The sequence below is a fragment of the Gobius niger genome (assembly GCF_951799975.1).
Source record: "Gobius niger genome assembly, chromosome: 10".
Lineage (NCBI taxonomy): Eukaryota > Metazoa > Chordata > Actinopteri > Gobiiformes > Gobiidae > Gobius > Gobius niger.
In genome coordinates, this window is record NC_136861.1 from 32,444,666 (window position 1) to 32,464,079 (window position 19,414).

At 42.6% G+C, this 19,414-nt stretch overlaps 1 protein-coding gene across 1 annotated transcript in view; it reads left to right on the forward strand.

Annotated features, from left to right (window-relative positions):
- The window catches only part of LOC306969136 (voltage-dependent T-type calcium channel subunit alpha-1I-like), a 460,402-nt gene that overhangs the window by 365,212 nt on the left and 75,776 nt on the right, over positions 1-19,414 (forward strand). Inside the window, 5 exon segments of the mRNA XM_079564736.1 lie at positions 4,567-4,718; positions 6,348-6,533; positions 13,605-13,722; positions 14,910-15,065; positions 18,129-18,219. Of these exon segments, the coding sequence (XP_079420862.1) occupies positions 4,567-4,718; positions 6,348-6,533; positions 13,605-13,722; positions 14,910-15,065; positions 18,129-18,219 (703 nt within the window).

The window sequence follows — 19,414 nt, forward strand, 5'->3', positions numbered from 1 at the left end:
TCGAGAATGGCAGATTTGTCTGTAAAGAGCCACATCCTGATTAGTGCGTTACAGTTAGGAGTGAATAGGTTTTAAATTAAGAATAAATCAGGTCTAAACAAGGAACAACTCAAGGTTCGACCAGGACTGAAGCATGTCTGAAACAGGACTGAACCAGGACTTTACCAGGCCATCTCACATAGGTCGCCTATGCCTTTCCGATGGTAACAACTCTGTCCTCTCCTTGTTTTATTCCTATGGGAAGTTTTCCATGTCTCGCTTAAATACTTGTTTCAACAGAATGTAGCAGGAAACATACAGATGGTGATAAACACTTACAACATGTTTTCTTTACATAGGATGGACTGTATATATCACTGGTGCCGACGTCTGTGTAAACTTGCTCGATTATTGAAAAAATAATAATCCCGATTATTTTAGTCATAATTGAAATCACGATTGTTGATCTTTGTTGCCTTTAAAAAAAGTCTTTATTTGATTTATATATTCATTATTAAAGAAAACTATGCTGAATATTTTCTGTTTCCTGAACAGTCATGAAAGTTTGCCTCGATTAAGGCCTCGATTAAGGTCTCTGTTTCACACCTGCCCCCTGCTGGCCAGCGCTCACACCTGCGCAAGTAAACTGAGCAGCGCGGCCTGATGACATCATCACACAGCGCCGTTTGTTTTTACGTCAGGCAAAAGGATGAGCCGTGGCACGTGAAATGCGAAGGGAAAATAATCCCAGCGCCATGAAATAATGCAATGTATGTACGCTTTTGATGTTTTGTGTATACATTTTTGAACCTTGCTCATTGTCCAGCAGATCTCACGAGCACAGAGTAGAGTCAGGCGACACCCATCCGCCACGTCTCTGTGGAATAGGGTGAACTCGGGAGTTTGATGCATCCCTCACATACCTGTGAAATAGCGTTTACTCTGGGCATTGAAATCCATATCTTATAGTTCAGCGACTAGTTGGTAAGCATCCGAAGGGTTCCTTTCTGTCTCAAGATCTGCCATTTGAAATAAAAACCACAAAAGTATATTCTGAGGTAAGATCACCCTTTGTTTCATTCATGCATTAGGTTCATTCAAATTGGGGGATTTAAAGCGGGCACTGGTTCATGACTAGGTGAGTGGTAATAAAGTGTACTGGATCTTTCCTATCGGTAACACAGTGATATCTAGGTTGGGGATAGTGAATTACTGGAAGGGTTCGATAGTAACCGGGTCGGACCTCTTCTGCAAACCGTTAAAGTCTGTTATCGATGTCACGATTCTTTTCAGTCTTTCAGACACTTTCTGGGAGACAGTACATTAGCACTCAAGTCAAACTGGGTCCTTATGAATGGTTTTGACACAGCAGCTTGATCACTAGAGGTAAAAAATAAATTAAAAAACCCTGCTCTCATAACTAGCCGTTTGCATGTAGCATGAAGCAAAGCATCATGCATTAGCATCATGATAAACATTCCCTGTTATACAAATTTGGGTCACTTCTCTCTGTGTCTCAGTATCTTTATTTGAAAGGACATGATTGATATAACATGACCAAGCGTCCCCAAATGTGATGTACCAAACATTTAACCGATTGTTGAAGCAGTGGTGGAGTAATCGGTGAACGAGCAGGTCTTTTCCACCTTTTACTTTCCTTTTCTGGTAGTTTTGCACGTGACAGTTTGTCGTTCGTATCTGCACCGTTGCAAAGGCACCCAAAATCCGTGATGAAGCTCAGTGTTGGACCTCGGGACATTTTTCCCTATTCAATTAAACCCAGAGTCATTTCTCGCCCCACCTGAAGAAACCGATTTGGAAAGATGGATCTCCTCTGACCACATCGATTGGGGAAAGATGGCCAGGTCAGATAATGACAGTGCAGATAGACTCCCGAGGCGGGCGGATGGAGAGATTTGAGGAGAGAGAGCGAGAGGAAGGATTTACGGGGGAGGCGGGGTGGAGCCAGCGCTGTGTTTTTTTATTTTTTTTATTTCCTTTGTCACGCTTTGCTAAGTTTGGCAGGGCCTCGCTGACGGTTCCCTTTGTGGAGGGCTTTGGAACACAAACTCACGGGGGGGCATCGGAGAAAGCGTCAGATCCATATCGCCGCAGAGCGCACAGTCAGTCACACACATGCAGAGAGCGGGGGATAATGTACGTCTGTGGGTGCAGATGGAGATGGGATTGAGAGGAGTTGGAGTCTATGGATCTGGCACTATCTTTCAGCCCCCTTTTGATAAACTGGGGCTTAGGCAGGACTAAACTGGGGACAAACGGAGACTAAACTGGGACACCGGTACCAGAAAATGTCAAGGCATGACCCACATAGCCTAAAAATATGTATCCCTCCCAACCCGTAAAACACAGCATATTAGCTCTTGATCAAAACCACTTTAAAATGTGTTGCAATTGATATACAGGTATTTGCATACATTTCTTTTGCCACCATAGATCAACATTGTAAACGCAGGATTTGTGATAGAAAAACCGACTGCACTGTTGTGTGCCTAACATTTTTACTGATCGCGAATGTGGAAGTAAGTCTACATGAGTGTTTTCTTAACTTCTTCTTCATACTCAACACAGTCTCAGTCTGAGCATTGGGGATGTGTGGGAGGGCCTGTGAGAGCTAGACACGTTTGGGCAGTAGCTTTTACTCAACTACCTCCAACTTTCATGGTTTGAAAACAGGAAATGGTGTTGCAGTTGAGCAGTCTGGCAGTGTTTTCCAGCTTTTTAACCTGCTACTTGCCATCTTAGGGTTTAACCCTAACCCCAGGGTTCAGGGTTAGGGTTAAGGTTGGCAATTATGCATATCAAAATCTCAAGGGTATTGACTGGAGAGCTTACAGCCTATATGCCAGTGTGATTCCTCATTTGAAACCCATGACCTTCTAGTTTCCAAAAATATGTGTGAGATCCGTGTGAGGGGGACACAATTTACATCATCATGACCCTAATCCCCAACCCTAACCCCCTGATCGGGGGGATGGCAAGTAACGGGTTAAGCAGCAAACAACTATCCTACCATCTAACTATCCTACCAACCAATTTTCCTACCAACCAACTATCCTACCAACCAATTTTCCTACCAACTAACTGTCCTACCAACCAATTTTCCTACCAATCAATCAACTTTTCCTACCAACCAGTTTTCCTACCAACTAACTATCCTACCAACCAATTTTCCTATCAAACAACTATCCTACCAACCAATTTTCCTATCAAACAACTATCCTACCAACTAACTGTCCTACCAACAAACTATACTACCAACCAACTTTCCTACCAATAAACTATACTATCAATCAAGTTACTTTCCAACTGGCTAGCTTTTCTACCAACCAACTATCCTACCAACCAATTTTCCTACCAATTAACTATCCTACCAACCAATTTTCCTATCAAACAACTATCCTACCAACTAACTGTCCTACCAACAAACTATACTACCAACCAACTTTCCTACCAATAAACTATACTATCAATCAAGTTACTTTCCAACCGGCTAGCTTTTCTACCAACCAACTATCCTACCAACCAATTTTCCTACCAATCAATCAACTTTTCCTACCAGCCAACTATACCAACCAGTTTCCTACCAACTATCCTACCAACCAATTTTTCTACCAACTAACTGTCCTACCAACCAATTTTCCTACCAATCAATCAACTTTCCTACCAACCAGTTTTCCTACCAACTAACTATCCTACCAACCAATGTTCCTATCAAACAACTATCCTACCCACTAACTGTCCTACCAACCAATTTTCCTACCAATCAATCAACTTTCCTACCAACCAATTTTCCTACCAACCAACTATCCTACCAACCAATTTTCCTACCAATCAATCAACTTTCCTACCAGCCAACTATACCAACCAGTTTCCTACCAACTAACTATCCTACCAACCAATTTTCCTACCAACCAACTATCCTACCAACCAATTTTTCTACCAACTAACTATCCTACCAACTAACTGTTCTACCAACCAATTTTCCTACCAATCAATCAACTTTCCTACCAGCCAACTATACCAACCAGTTTCCTACCAACTAACTATCCTACCAACCAATTTTCCTATCAAACAACTATACTACCAACCAACTTTCCTACCAACAGACTACTATCAATCAAGTTTCCTTCCAACCAACCAGCTTTTCTACCAATCAGCTTTCCTACCTACCAACTTACCTTTCTCTGCCAAAGTCATTTCATCCTCTTTAGTTTCCAAGTCCGCTTCTGGCTCAGTCCTTTTTCTAATAACCTACACAGTTGGAAGTTTATCAGAATTATTTGGGGGGGAAAAAAGCCTGTTTTCCTCCGTCTTCTTCCTTTGTGACTGTTAAAGATAGCAGAGCGCTTCATTATTTTGCAGGTACAATACTCCTTCCAGTGGCCTGACAGCTTGATTGACAGCTGCTGAATGCACAATTGTTTTCTTCGCCGAGATCCGAGGAGCTTTTGTCGACGCGCTCTTGCTTTGAGATTGCTATATTGTTGTTTTTTCGGTGTGTATCAAGCCTGCGATTTGTACAAGCTGAGTTTCTATAATTTTGCTTTTGTGTTCTCTCCTGTGCAGCCTGAAGAGCTGACCAATGTGCTGGAGATCTGCAACATAGTCTTCACCAGCATGTTCACGCTGGAGATGATCCTCAAGCTCACCGCCTTCGGGTTCTTCCAGTACCTGAGGAACCCGTACAACATATTCGACGGCATCATTGTCATTATCAGGTGAGTTGTTGTGACATGTTTGTAACCAGTTTGTAGGTAAAAATAGACCCTCCAAATGTATTGAGTCCACAAATATATCACATTACCTTCATGCCCTCAATTGTTGAAGCCTTTTGTGACCCTAGTGTACAAGAATCTGGGAAAAATATGCAATAATACCACAATATGCTAAATGTTTTTTCACCTGCTTCTTTTTTCATTACCCACTGGCATGTAAAACAACAAAAACACCTTTTGTAAACCTTTTTTCAATGTTCATACAAAGACACTTGAAGGACATTTCAATAGTTTTCAAGTAATTCCTTTCCGTAGTCCCTGTGGGGGAAATACAAGTGTTAATGGGATGATTGGGGGGTCTTTCACCTCTCCTGGTGTCTCTGGCCAGAAAACCACACTTGCAACTTCCCTGCCTCCGGGTCGGAAGCGCAACACACACAAATTGGAAGAAGCTAGCAGGCTAACAGGCAAAGCTAACAGCGGATTAGCGCCACTTAAACAGTATTTACAGCCAAGTTTGAGTTTCAAAAAATGATCTCCATTGTGTAATTGTATGTACAATATCCCTCTCTCCCTTTGTCGTTTCTGTTAGCGTAGTATTTACTCTCACGGACAATTAATGAGTAAAAATAAACCGCAACATTTAAGTTTCATAGTTTCTGGATAGATCTCTGGCAGTTTGCAAAAAGATGCTGAAACGTTATGTCATGTGTGGTGTTTTTAATGCAATTTTTAGTCTCATGCATTCATGTGCCAAATCCGTGTTTACATATGAACACAATAACACACATAATTAACAAAAAATGATTGGATTGGATAAATGGTCTTAACCTCTTAACTCCCGCCTGAACGGAGAGCATTTTCTCCAGTTCAGTTTTACCCAAATCCTGTAGGCCAGGACACCTCATTGGAAAGCTAAGACCTACAAAACTAAATTGATCTTTTCCCTCACATCATCAGATCTTTTTTCATCACCTTTATTGTTGGGCTGTCAAATTTTCGTGACTTTTTTGTCACTTTTTCGTCCATTTTTTCTCAATTTTTCGTCAACATTTTCTCACTTTTTTTTTTTTTATATTTGTCCATTTTTGTCATTTTTTTGGCCATTTTTTTTCACTTTTTCGTCAATGTTTTCTCACTTTTTTCACATTTTCATCCTTGTTTTCGCCTCAGTTTTGTTGCTATTTTTACACCTTTTTTCCAGAAGGATTTTGGATTGGTGTAAAGCTGGAGAAAATGTGCTCCGTTCAGGTGGGAGTTAAGGGGTTAAAGAAGCATTCTGCTTAAATCATGGCACGAGCTTTAAGGCAGACGAAAGAAAAAAAACAATCTCAAAAATATAAAATAGCAGCAAAAAGAACACTGGATAATAAAGGGCTATTAAACCAGTAGTTCTCAAACAAACTTCAAGATGCACCATTAACATACTGTATCTCAACAAGCCGCCACGTATGTAAATCAGCAACATGCAATATTTATCCTTTCCATTCCATGTAGCTTTTGCTAATCTATACAAATAATACTGCGAGTGTAAAATCTAGGTCACAGTGTATCGGTCCGAGCAGCCGAGAAACATGATATTTAAGTTCATATCCTGAGCTTCACCCGCCTCTCTCTCTCCCCATGTGCCAGTGTGTGCGAGATAATCGGCCAGGCTGACGGGGGCCTGTCGGTGCTGCGGACCTTCAGGCTGCTGCGGGTCATTAAGCTGGTGAGGTTCATGCCGGCGTTGAGGAGGCAGCTGGTGGTGCTGATGAAGACCATGGACAACGTGGCCACCTTCTGTATGCTCCTCATGCTCTTCATCTTCATCTTCAGGTAGGTGCACCACGGAGGAGACGCCACACAGGGGGAGTGACAGGGATTTTGGTCTTTGATCTGTTCATCAAAGGTTCCTCAGACTTCAGATGCAGGCTCTCAGCTTTATTTTGAGGATATTCACATCCAAGAGTTCAGGTCCACGAGATGAATCTGTCTCTCTTTCAGGAGTTTGAAAGTAATGGGACTTAAGCTTAATCTTCTCGTCATGAAATGAAAACACAGGCAGCCACACAAGTCACTTTTTATACTCTGTATTGAAGCAGCTGCACAGTCAAGGGGAGCAAGTTGGAGTCTAGGCTTATGGGAATTTTTTCTTCTCATTTTCTTACCTACACAGAGTAAGATAGTGATAAAGATGTAATGATCAGGAATAATTTGACTTGATTAAGGCTGCATAGATCAGGGGTGCCCAAACTTTTTGTCTGCGAGGGCCAAAATGAAAAAGTGCCTGTGAGTCGCGGGCCAAACATGGCGAAGTCAAGCACGAAAAACACATATAGCTGCAAATTATAAAGTTACTTTATTTATTTACTTTTTGCATTTGATTCTGTCTATGCAAATAACATGCTATATTAAAACAAATGGTAACTATGGCAAAATCAACCATTGTAGCAATTTAGTGCAAAAAAACAACAACACCTGTATCTACAGCACCTACAGTAACTTTACCTCATTCGTTAACTCAAAGAAAATGCCACATTAGGTTATTTTGAAAGTGTCAATTCAGCATCAATTCTTTTATAAGTCAATTTTTAACATATACTGTTGTTGACATCAACAACTTTTGCAATTAAAGTCGGAAAACTGTGAAAGTTGATGCTACAACACTCTGTGCCAACAGAGTTGTTTCGGCGGGCCAAATTTGGCCCGCGGGCCCAACTTTGGGCACCCCTGGTAAAGAGCAAGCACAGGAGGTGGAATAGCCTAATCAAAAAGTCAAAAAAGAAGTCTGAGGCACTCTGTTGTAAGAAAAAATAAAGGTCCTTTAATGGAAGATGGCCAGCCTTCATGTTTCGACACAATATGTCTTCGTCAGGACCCTCAGAAGCACTCACGTTTCCTGTTTTGAAGTGATAAAGATGTGTTTGATATTATTACCAAATACCTGCAAAAGGCATAATAGCCCCTCTTTAAACCAACTATAGAAATAAAGTTTAAAAATGACTTGGTTTGTTACAGAACTATAGGCCCAAAGGCACAGCAGAGGAGGAGGGTTCCAGCCTTCAGGTTGTCACTTCCCTCAAAGTAGTTTCAACTTAGAATGATAAATGTGCATTTCTTAGAAGGTTATATGTATATGACTTGATGCAAATGCTGAAGTGGAAGTGGCTTGTTTAAAACCATGTTTCATTTATTCTTAGTCTTTATTCTTTAGTCTTTGGGGCGGCATGGTAGCGCAGCGGTTAGCGCCTCCTTTTCACAGCTAGAAGGTCCTGTGTTCGATTCCCACCAGGACGGGGCCTTTCCGTGTGGAGTTTGCCCCCGTGTCTGCGTAGGTTTCCTCCAACTCCGGTTTCCCCTACTACTAAAAACATGTGCAATAGATGAATCCTCCAGCCAGGTGATTTTGAGAACTTTAAAGCACAGCACTGAACTAAAGCTTCTTTCACTATTCATGTCCCTAACTGTATCCAGTTCGCCTTTGCCTGGATGATTTTAAGGTGGCCACATCATACATTTTATTTATATCTGACCAAGAAATATGGAACAACAAAAACAGAGGGTAAGGTCATTAAATCAAAGGCAAACCAAAAGGCACAAGACCGGTAAACTGTTCCACATAAATAATTGCAGTCTTTGCGATTTGTTATTTCAAGTGAAAGTACTGTCATATTCAATCGAGAAAAGTGAATATTGGTGCATTCCTAATGGCTTTTACTTCAATATATTAGTTGGGAAATGGAGTATACAGAAAGAGGTTGACTAACATTATGATTCCTCCTAATTTTCACGGCGATGGAGAGTTGTGGGGCAGCTGTAGCCACCGGCCTGTACATGCTCCGTGCAGTATAATAGGATTGTGTTCCAATTACTGGAGCGCCGCTCAGCCCAGACTCGCTCTCTCAGGTGTCTGTCCTCTTTAAAAATGCATGCGTGCCGTGAAGGTTAGGACTGCTTTCACTTTTTCAGCGGGGAGCGTCAGGAGACAGGTTTTTCATCAATGCAGAGTCTGAAAGGGTTCTGTTTGAGTGGCATCCCCAAAGTCTGTCCATACATCTATTAAACTTTAAACTATCTATGAATCTATCAATTGAACTATCGGACAATCGATCTATCCATCTACGTGTCTCTTATGTTATCTATCAAACAATGTCGCAAACCTTTCCCTCTATGGGATTAGATCTAACAGTATACCCAAACTCAGGTCAGGTGCCCAGACGAGCTGAAGCCAACCTCGTGGCTCGCAGCCGTTCCTCACACCTTTGGCTTTTGTTGATTAAGCAACATTCACGCCTCTGACTGACATGTATTGTGTATTGAAGACCTCTGCCAAACATCCTGAATGAATTAGCACATGAGTAGAAGAAACTCTATCATGCCTCGGTTTTGTAAATGTATTCAATGTATAATTGAATCCCTCCACATGGTCATTTTGTGAGAGACAGCCGCTATGCCAGACTGAGGCCCATGCCGGCCCCAGGCTCTCAATAAACCTGATCTTAGATAAAAGAGCTTCTGTCAAGTAATTATTTTTCATCTACACCATCAAACTATCCATTAATCTATCTACTATCGGCCAGCAATCTATCCATCAATATACCATCGATCTATCCATCGACAATCGATCTATCCATCGATCTATCCATCGATCTATCCATCGATCTATCCAGCGATCTATCCATTGATATATCCGTTGATCTATCCATCAATCTAACGACCAGTCTATCCATCGATCTATCCATCGATCTATCCGTCGATCTATCCATCGATCTATCCATCAATCTAACGACCAGGCTATCCATCGATCTATCCATCGATCTATCCATCAATCTAACGACCAATCTATCCATCGATCTATCCATCGATCTATCCATCAATCTAACGACCAATCTATCCATTGATCTATCCATTGATCTATCCGTCGATCTATCCGTCGATCTATCCGTCAATCTATCCGTCGATCTATCCGTCGACAATCGATCTATCCAGCGATCTATCCATCGATCTATCCACCGATCTATCCATCGATCTATCCATCGATCTATCCATCGATCTATCCATCGATCTATCCATCGATCTATCCGTCGATCTATCCGTCGATCTATCCATCGATCTATCCATCGATCTATCCAGCGATCTATCCATCGATCTATCCATTGATCAACCATCGATCTATCCAGCGATCTATCCAGCGATCTATCCATCGATCTATCCATCGACAATCGATCTATCCAGCGATCTATCCATCGACTTATCCATCGATCTATCCGTCGATCTATCCGTCGATCTATCCGTCGATCTATCCATCGATCTATCCAGCGATCTATCCATCGATCTATCCATTGATCTATCCAGCGATCAACCATCGATCTCTCCATCGATCTATCCAGCGATCTATCCATTGATCTATCCAGCGATCTATCCAGCGATCTATCCGTCGATCTATCCGTCGATCTATCCATCGATCTATCCATCGATCTATCCAGCGATCTATCCGTCGATCTATCCATCGATCTATCCATTGATCAACCATCGATCTATCCATCGATCTATCCAGCGATCTATCCATCGATCTATCCACCGACAATCGATCTATCCATCGATCTATCCACCGACAATCGATCTATCCATCGATCTATCCATCGATCTATCCATCGACAATCGATCTATCCAGCGATCTATCCAGCGATCTATCCGTCGATCTATCCGTCGATCTATCCGTCGATCTATCCGTCGATCTATCCGTCGATCTAACCACCGATCTAACCACCGATCTGTCCATCGATCAGTCCATCGATCTATCCAGCGATCTATCCGTCGATCTATCCGTCGATCTATCCGTCGATCTATCCATCGATCAACCATCGATCTATCCATCGATCTATCCAGCGATCTATCCATCGATCTATCCAGCGATCTATCCAGCGATCTATCCGTCGATCTATCCGTCGATCTATCCGTCGATCTATCCGTCGATCCATCCGTCGATCCATCCGTCGATCTATCCGTCGATATATCCGTCGATCTATCCGTCGATCTATCCGTCGATCTATCCGTCGATCTATCCTTCGATCTATCCATCGATCTATCCATCGATCTATCCATCGATCTATCCAGCGATCTATCCGCCGATCTATCCGCCGATCTATCCGCCGATCTATCCGTCGATCTATCCGTCGATCTATCCGTCGATCTATCCGTCGATCTATCCGTCGATCTATCCGTCGATCAACCATCGATCTATCCATCGATCTATCCATCGATCTATCCAGCGATCTATCCATCGATCTATCCAGCGATCTATCCGTCGATCTATCCGTCGATCTATCCGTCGATCTATCCGTCGATCTATCCGTCGATCTATCCGTCGATCTATCCGTCGATCTATCCGTCGATCTATCCGTCGATCTATCCATCGATCTAACCACCGATCTATCCATCGATCAGTCCATCAATCTACCATCGATTGATCCATTGTTCATCGATCTATCTATCCATTGATTTATCCAGCGATTTATCTATCCACCGATTTATCCATCATTCTATCAATCGATCTATCAAGCTAACCAACATACGTACAAACCTTCAGAATATAAACTGGCTTGTTGTGGAAATGGAATAAAGCATTTTGAAAAATAGTCCTTAAAGTTACAATTTCTCTTCGTAAACGATGCATGAATGTGAATTCAGGGAAATAGCAAAACGCCTCTATGAGTAGAACAAGTTCTTCGACTCCAAGTTTTGCAGCTTACATTTAAGAGGCAAAAACCTGCCCGAAATCTGCCATTGTCAAAAAATAGTTTGCTTGCAGTGTCTCTGTGGAAACTAGCTCGCTAAATGAAATTCTACAATGTAATGACATGCCAACAGTAATATCTTAATCCGGCTACTACTTCCTCTATTTTAAGCTGATTTCTGCACCTATCTTCCAGTATTTATTTTTTCTTATGCGTTCAAACCAAAGCCTGAATGTGCCAAAGCAGATGGCAGAGCAGCTCTTTCCCAGCTAAAGCTAGCCTGGGCGATCCGCATTTGGCATTCTCCTAATGCCCAGTGCCACTCAGCTTAGGCTAAACTTTGAATCCGCTCCATAATTGCTCGAAAGAATGGGAACGTGACCAGCATTAGTGCTGGGTTTGTTCAACAGTCACAGAGTGAATACATTAGAGGAGTTCACTGCTAGTATTTCTGAATGATGACTTAACCTGAGGTGGCAACAGTAGTACTTTATGAAGAGTAGCACTGTTTTAAAGTTAATTTGACAAGTTTATAGAATAGTGTTTATTGCCAGGAATTTTTTTAGTCGATAGTGCAACATGAAACATAGAACATAAAACACATAACATAGATAACTAGAAAACTATATAAAACTATAAGATTAAAATAAACTAAGATAAAGACAACAACAACTGACAGAACAACAGCGTGAGTGTATTTACATTAAGTGATAGCAGTAGATGTGAGTGTGGACATACCACACAGTGCAATAGAGCAGGGCAAAAGGCTGGAACAGGATATTATGTTCATGAGTTTGATAAAGAGCTATTGGATCTTGTTATTGTTCATGAGTCTGATGGCAGAGGCTATCTTATCTTATCTTATCTTCCAAAACTGTTCTTGTTGCGGGAGGTACGGGTCTGGATAGACTGCAGCCTCCTGACCCACACGACCCACACACCTCCGGGTTCTGGAGGTGTACAGGTCGTGGAGAGATGGGAGCTCACAGCCAATCATCTTCTCAGCAGCACACACAATGTGTTGCAATCGGTGCCTGTCCCGTACTGCAGCGCCGGGTAACACACGGTAATAGAGGAAGTGAGAATGGACTCTATAGCTTTCTATTGCTTGATGTGATGTTGCCTATGATAAGTATCATTCACAGTAAGTGTTAATTTTATGAGTAAAAGCTGAAACATTTTTATTTTCTGAAATGTAGCATTGGAAAAGGGAAAATCCCATATTCCAAGGATAGAACTGGGACTCTCTCATGGCCCTTAAGTACAACATGGTTGCACTGTGACAGCGATAGAACTATTACTGACCTGTCCCTGGCAGCTGCACGGTCACCGGAACTTACACAACTGCACTTGAGCAGCACTATTCTTTGCACTTTATTGTTGTTAAAACCCAAATATTTGTTTCCAATCACATTAATGTGTATCGGTATTGAATACACTTCAGTTTGTCCAGTAGAAATGTTTTTATAATTTGTGGCCCGAGTGAGATGCGGAGCTACAGCATCTATCTAGGCTAGCTGTTAGCATTTTCAAATTATTTAAAGGAACAGGCCACCGTTTTTCCATACTGAGATATGTTTTTACCTGAGCTTAGACGAGTTGATGCGTACCTCTCTGGTCTTTGTGTGTGCCTGTGGAAGAGCTTGGTCGCTTCTAACTTCACCCCGTTTGGAGCTATAGGAATATACTGGGAGAGGCTAAATGCTAGCAACATTGTTGGTCTTTTTGCGTGACTGAGGGCACACACAAAGACCAGACAGGTGCGTATCAACTCGTCTAAGCTCAGGTAAGAACATATCTCAGTATGGAAAAACGGTGGCCTGTTCCTTTAAACTAACTTCCTACAAAAGAACTTCCTACAGTACTGACGGAAACTCGGGACAGAATCACCTAACCCGAGAAGGATTATTTAAAGATGGTTGTTACCTGTGTGATGTGTAAAAAAAAAAAAAAGTTTTAACAATCTGCATTATTTGGCAAATGTTTCCCAAATATACTTGTTAATTGTGAAAGCAAAACAAAACTGCTGCAAGATTCACTACAGTTACAACTAAAATGAGAGAAAAGGATTGTGTGACCTTTTCTCATATAAAACAAATGCATGAGAAAATGTGACTAACCATACCTGCCTCTTGACATAATGCTGGACCTTCTGTGCTTCGTTTCGCAGTATCCTGGGGATGCACATCTTTGGCTGCAAGTTCAGTCTGAAAACAGAGGCCGGAGACACGGTTCCTGACCGCAAGAACTTCGACTCCCTGCTCTGGGCCATTGTTACCGTCTTTCAGGTACGAGTACTCTGTAATCATAATAATTAAGGGTTTATGCATGCAAGGGAACGCTCACTGAATGTTGGCTAATAATGTGTGATAGCAGCAGACAAAGCTCCTACAGTAATGGAATAACAATAGTTTTGACCGTCAGTACATTGTATAACCCGGCATTCATGAAAAAACATCCTTCGAGCGCATTTTCATGAACTCTAAACTAGCTAGTTGTTGTTACCATGACAGTAAAGCTCCCCAAAGTTGGAATGTTAGGAATACCTTAAAAAAAATTAGGAATGATTTCTGGAATACAGCTAACAATTGCAAATGAATGGAGTTTCTCGTTCATTGTTTGTACTAATAATGATAATAATAAAAAGGGTATAGGGCCTTAATTGTTTGGTTCAAATATTTGAACCATTTAATTTCTCAGTGAGGCCACCCCACCCCCTTTTGGAAGCCATTTTAAAACAAAAACAATGGGTCAATTAAGAAAAAAGTAGCCAGATGCTCTTCAAGAATGTTTGTTTTCCTTCATCCTTTTAAATGTACTAAACATAGAAGAAGAAAATAATCTTATTTATAGAGACCAACCTTTATTTACCTTTATTTTCTTCTAGTACTGCATTGCATAGGGCTGTCATGATAATTACTATATCGACTCATCGTTCAATAAATCACAGCTAATTTTTGGCCTCGATATTTATCGTCTGTTCATTTATTAGCATTTCCCCCTATTCTTTCTTTGTAAAACTTAAATGTTTAACTGAAGAAAATTGAGTTTCATTATATTTCATGTTTATTGCAGCTTGTGTGGTACTGTAGGATATATGATGCACTTTTAGAACAAAGGTTTACTGTAATTTTTATGTCTGAGAGTTGACAGTATCCAGTATCGATAGAGTCAATAATATTGTTTATCGCGATACTTTCCTGCCTCAATATATCGAAACTTAAATTTGCTTTGGTGACCGGCTGCAGTTTGGTTTAGACCTGGTTTACAACGAGCTCTGTCAAGATTCACTCCCATCTTTAGGCGGATTTTAGCCCATTTTGAGACACTAAACTGTTCAGATTCGGTCTTGGTCTTCTCCTGGTGGTACTAAAGAAACCGACTACTGGTGTGAAGCGTTCGCCAACTCAGCGCTCTGGTCAGTACACCGCCCGCTGTCGTGAAGCCTCTGATTGTGATGCATGTCCTGGTGCAGATCCTGACACAGGAGGACTGGAACATGGTGCTGTACAATGGCATGGCCTCCACCTCGCCCTGCGCTGCCCTCTACTTCGTCGCCCTCATGACCTTCGGCAACTACGTGCTTTTCAACTTACTGGTCGCCATCTTGGTGGAGGGTTTTCAAGCCGAGGTAAGGCTACAGGACAACAGGTTTGGATCAGTGCGCGGTATATGAAAACCATGGGGTGATGGGGTTATGCTGGTGATTCATCCAGTTATTGACAAAATAAGATATGTGGTGCAATGCTGTGCTAAGAGAGCAAACGTGGCTCTTTTTTTTAAAGCAGATTGCAAGGTTAAGAGTGGTCTCTCTGTTCGTCTCAAGTCAGAGAACTGCCCGAGTTCACTGCAGAAGAGCAATAAGTGTTTTCTGCCATGACATACTTCTCAATTTGGCTGATCCAAATAGTGGTAAAGGGTAGAGTCAAGGTTACCCGGTCTCGGCAGCAAAACCCGGCCAAAATATAAGAAAAATCAACAAAAAAAATCGCCCCAAAACCTATGGACATACGGCGGGGCTGGAATTTCCAATGTTGCTTTGTTTTACTAGTTTGCAGAGCTACTGCAATGACTCGGAACCACCACTTTTCTTTCTCTCTCCCTGAAAAAGCAGCTCTGAGAACCTCGGATTTCCGTCATTTGAAACACTAGTTTATAGAGAACAGCATGGCAAACAACACTGTCAGCTTTTTTCACGCGTGGAGAGACTTAAAAGGCCGCCTAGATCGACCCAGCAACCCTGGTCGTACGTCACTGATGGACGTGCTCCAATGGAAACCAAATGACGCAGTTTTGTTGCTGTGCGTCTTGGTGTGCGTTGGCACCAAGTTATCTTCTTTGGTAAGGCCATCTCGCTATAAAAGAGTAGTTCACCTATGTGTTTTCGAAGGCCACCCACCTACACCAAACTCGCTGCACTCATTTTGAAGCTTAGATTACCTTGACTTAGGTGATAGAAAAGTCAGTCGTGCTGTATCTATATCTCCTCCCACTCCTATTGGCCAGCAACCGAACACAGAGAAGTGTGAACTCCCAGAATAAACACAAAAAATAGATACCTGATAAAGAAACTTAAAAGTCTTAAGAAAGTAATGATTTTGATGTTAAAGAAACGTTTACAACAATTATTTTTAGCGACAAGACTCACCGTGAGTCTTTTTGTTGACTTTGGGAATAACTAGGAGACCCCTGACGGAGGAGCGAAGGAGCTGTGAAGGTTCGTAAGGTAAAAGCAGTTCTGAAAGATAAGAAGGACCAAGACCATTAAGACATTAAAAACATTAAAAGAACTTTAAAGTTGATCCTGAAACACACGGGGAGCCAATGCAGCGATTCTGAAACCGGTGTAATGTGGTCCCGCCTCCTGGTCTTTGTCAGGATACGCTTTATAGGAAGACCAGAAAGCAGGGCATTACAGTAGTCGATACGACTGGTGATAAAAGCATGCATTAGCGTCTCCGTGTTGGCCTGAGAGAGAATGGGGCGGACTCTGGCTATGTTCTTTAGATGGTAAAAACCTATCTTTGTGATATTCTTAATGTGTGGAATAAAAGTCAGTTCAGAGTCAAAGATCACACCCAGGTTCTTCACCTGTGAGGAAGGATTCATAGACAATGACTGTAGTTTGGTTAAAAGTTTCTCTCTCAGGGCCGATGATTAACATTTCAGTTTTGTCCTGGTTTAGCTGGAGAAAGCTTTCTGCCATGCAAGAGGTGAAAAAGCACTGGGCCTAAACTCGAACCCTGGGGCACACCACATGTAATTTTATGGACCTTAGAGGAGCAGGTATCCACACTTACCATGAACGTCCCCCGTTTCCTCCGGGTGCTGCGGTTTCCCCTACCACTAAAAACATGTAGGTACAATAGGCCCGGATGAATGAGAGCATGTTTGAGGGCGCACTCACACTTGACATCCGAACCGTGCCACTCTCCAGCTCGTTTGAGGAAAGGCCTGGATGCCCCGAACGGCCCGCACTCACACTTACACAAACGAACCGAGCCGTGGCCGAGCACGAGGAGTTGTTTACAAGTGCACGTGAGCAGCAGCAGCGCAACATAATGCGGAAGAAAAAAAAAACTTAAGCAGCTGCGTGAAATAATGTCTACTATGAGCCCTGTCAAATCTCTTCACTCCACTTTTCTTTGCATTTTACTACAGTTTAACAAAAAGGGCTATGATGAATATAACAGTCGATTTTACTAAAGCAGAGAAATAGAGAAGTGCGCGTCCCTCTGTCCCGCTCAGCTGAGGCGGGGGGTGGAGCAGCACCTGCCGCTCTGAGCCTTTCTTTGGAGTCATATACAGCCTTTAAAAAAGGCTACGAGAACAGAAGATATGACGCTCAGTTTATGTCATTCATTGCTGCTTTGGCCACTGGTTAAACAGCTTTATGTTAGCGAAATCCTGGAAGTATAGACTATACTTCGTATACGCTACATTGCGACAAAGCACTTAACACGAACACGCACCGAAGTCACAAGTGATAAATGCACCCGCAGGTTTTATCTGTCCCACTAAAGCCTGCGGCCAAACCGGGTACAGCAGCAGAGAAGCTCAGACACAGGGCGGGAGAAGCAGCCGCTCCCGTAAAGTCAGCCCGAGACGTGCGTGAAGCGGCCAGGGCGTCGGGAGTGAGCGGTCGGGGAGACGAGCGGTATGTGGCCGGTGGTCCAGGGAGCCGCCCGGGAGCAAAGCGGTCGGGGCCGGGGAGACGAGAGCGAGGCTGCCGCTGCTCTGTTTGATAAATACAGCCTTTTCTCACTGTTTTACGTGACAAATGCAACCGCCCATACAACCGCCGCTTGTATCCGTGCGTGTGCGCAAACACGAGCAAACCGAGCCCGCTCTGGCCCACCTCCTCTAAGCGGGCCAAAGTCCGGAACCGAGTCCGACTCGGGCACGGATTGATTGCACTCACACTGCACAAACGAACCGCGCAGAAGGGGCTTCCAGCGCTTGGGCGCGGTTCGGATGGACAAGTGTGAGTGCGCCCTCAGGAGAGTGCACAAAATATGTCCATGAAAAAAAAAAAAACGTTTTTGAATGACACTTTTTGCAAACAGACTCAGAAGTGAGTGCAACACAATAACGTCTTAAAGCGCTCTGAAGCGGAGTGAATCAGAATCGTCCTTGTCATGCTTTCACTGTCATTCTGTTTTTCATTTACGCATTATCCTCTGTTGTCTCGCAGGGCGACGCCAACCGCTCCTACTCCGACGATGACAGGTCGTCTTGCAATTTTGAGGAGAGTGATAAGCCCAAGGACCCGCTGCATCTCTCAGGTAATAAGATGCGCTGTTTGTTTTCATAAGGCGGCCGAGGGTTCCCGAGATACTGTACGTGTGTGACTGTCGTGAGAGACTTGGACAGACTTCGCTGGTCCACCGGGGAAATTGCTCGGTGCCTGTGTTTGTGTTTTGTTTCCGAGCCTTTTTCTGTAGAGCTCTGCGCTGTTGAGGTTAGTCAAATGTCTTCCGACAGTGTGAAACGCACTGGAAATAAATACTACTACCCTTTTGTTGAGAACTTCTTACAAAATCTCCACTGCTTTAGAAAGATGATGCTTTTTAATCCACTGCTTTTCTATAAAGTTGGCAGCGGTGTTTTGTCACATTTAAAAGCCTTGTAATGCACACTCCAGAACAGTAGGTGGCGATGTGCAGATGAACTGTCAAGGCACTGACTCACAACAAGGGAGAAGGTTTGTTAGCTTCAAAATTGTGAATTTGGGCGTGATGTTTGTCACTGACTTTTCGCCGATTGCCGGCAAAACCACAAATGCACATGTGCGATGCTAATTCTTCGCACGTTATTGTCTTAAATATTTGTCCTAAAAAATATTTAACAATGTAAAATGAGTCTAACATCAGTTTGATTTGGATGGGTTTTGAGTACAGTGGGGTTTGTTTTATAGTTTGTGGCCCAAGTGAGATGCGGAGCTACAGCATCAAGCTAGGCTAACCGTTAGCATGTTAAAGTTGCCATTAGCGCAGCCATTGTGTTTTTAAAGCTGCATATTAATTTGTTTCTTAAAAAAAAAAAAGAAGAAGACTAATCTCAAGGTAGCTGCTTTTATTAAGCAGATGTACTGTCAAGGCACTGACTCACAACAAGGGAGAAGGTTTGTTAGCTTCAAAATTGTGAATTTGGGCATGAGTTTTGTGTTTGTCACTGACTTTTCGCTGGCAACTGCACGATTGCCGGCAAAACCACAAATGGTGCGATGTGCGATGCTAATTCTTCGCACGTTATTGTCTTAAATATTTGTCCTAAAAAATATTTGACAATGTAAAATGAGTCTAATATCAGTTTGACTTGGATGGGTTTTGAGTACAGTGGAGTTTGTTTTATAGTTTGTGGCCCAAGTGAGATGCGGAGCTACAGCATCAAGCTAGGCTAATCGTTAGCATCTTAAAGTTGCCATTAGCGCAGCCATTGAGTTTTTGAAGCTGCATATTAACTTGTTTCTTAAAAAAA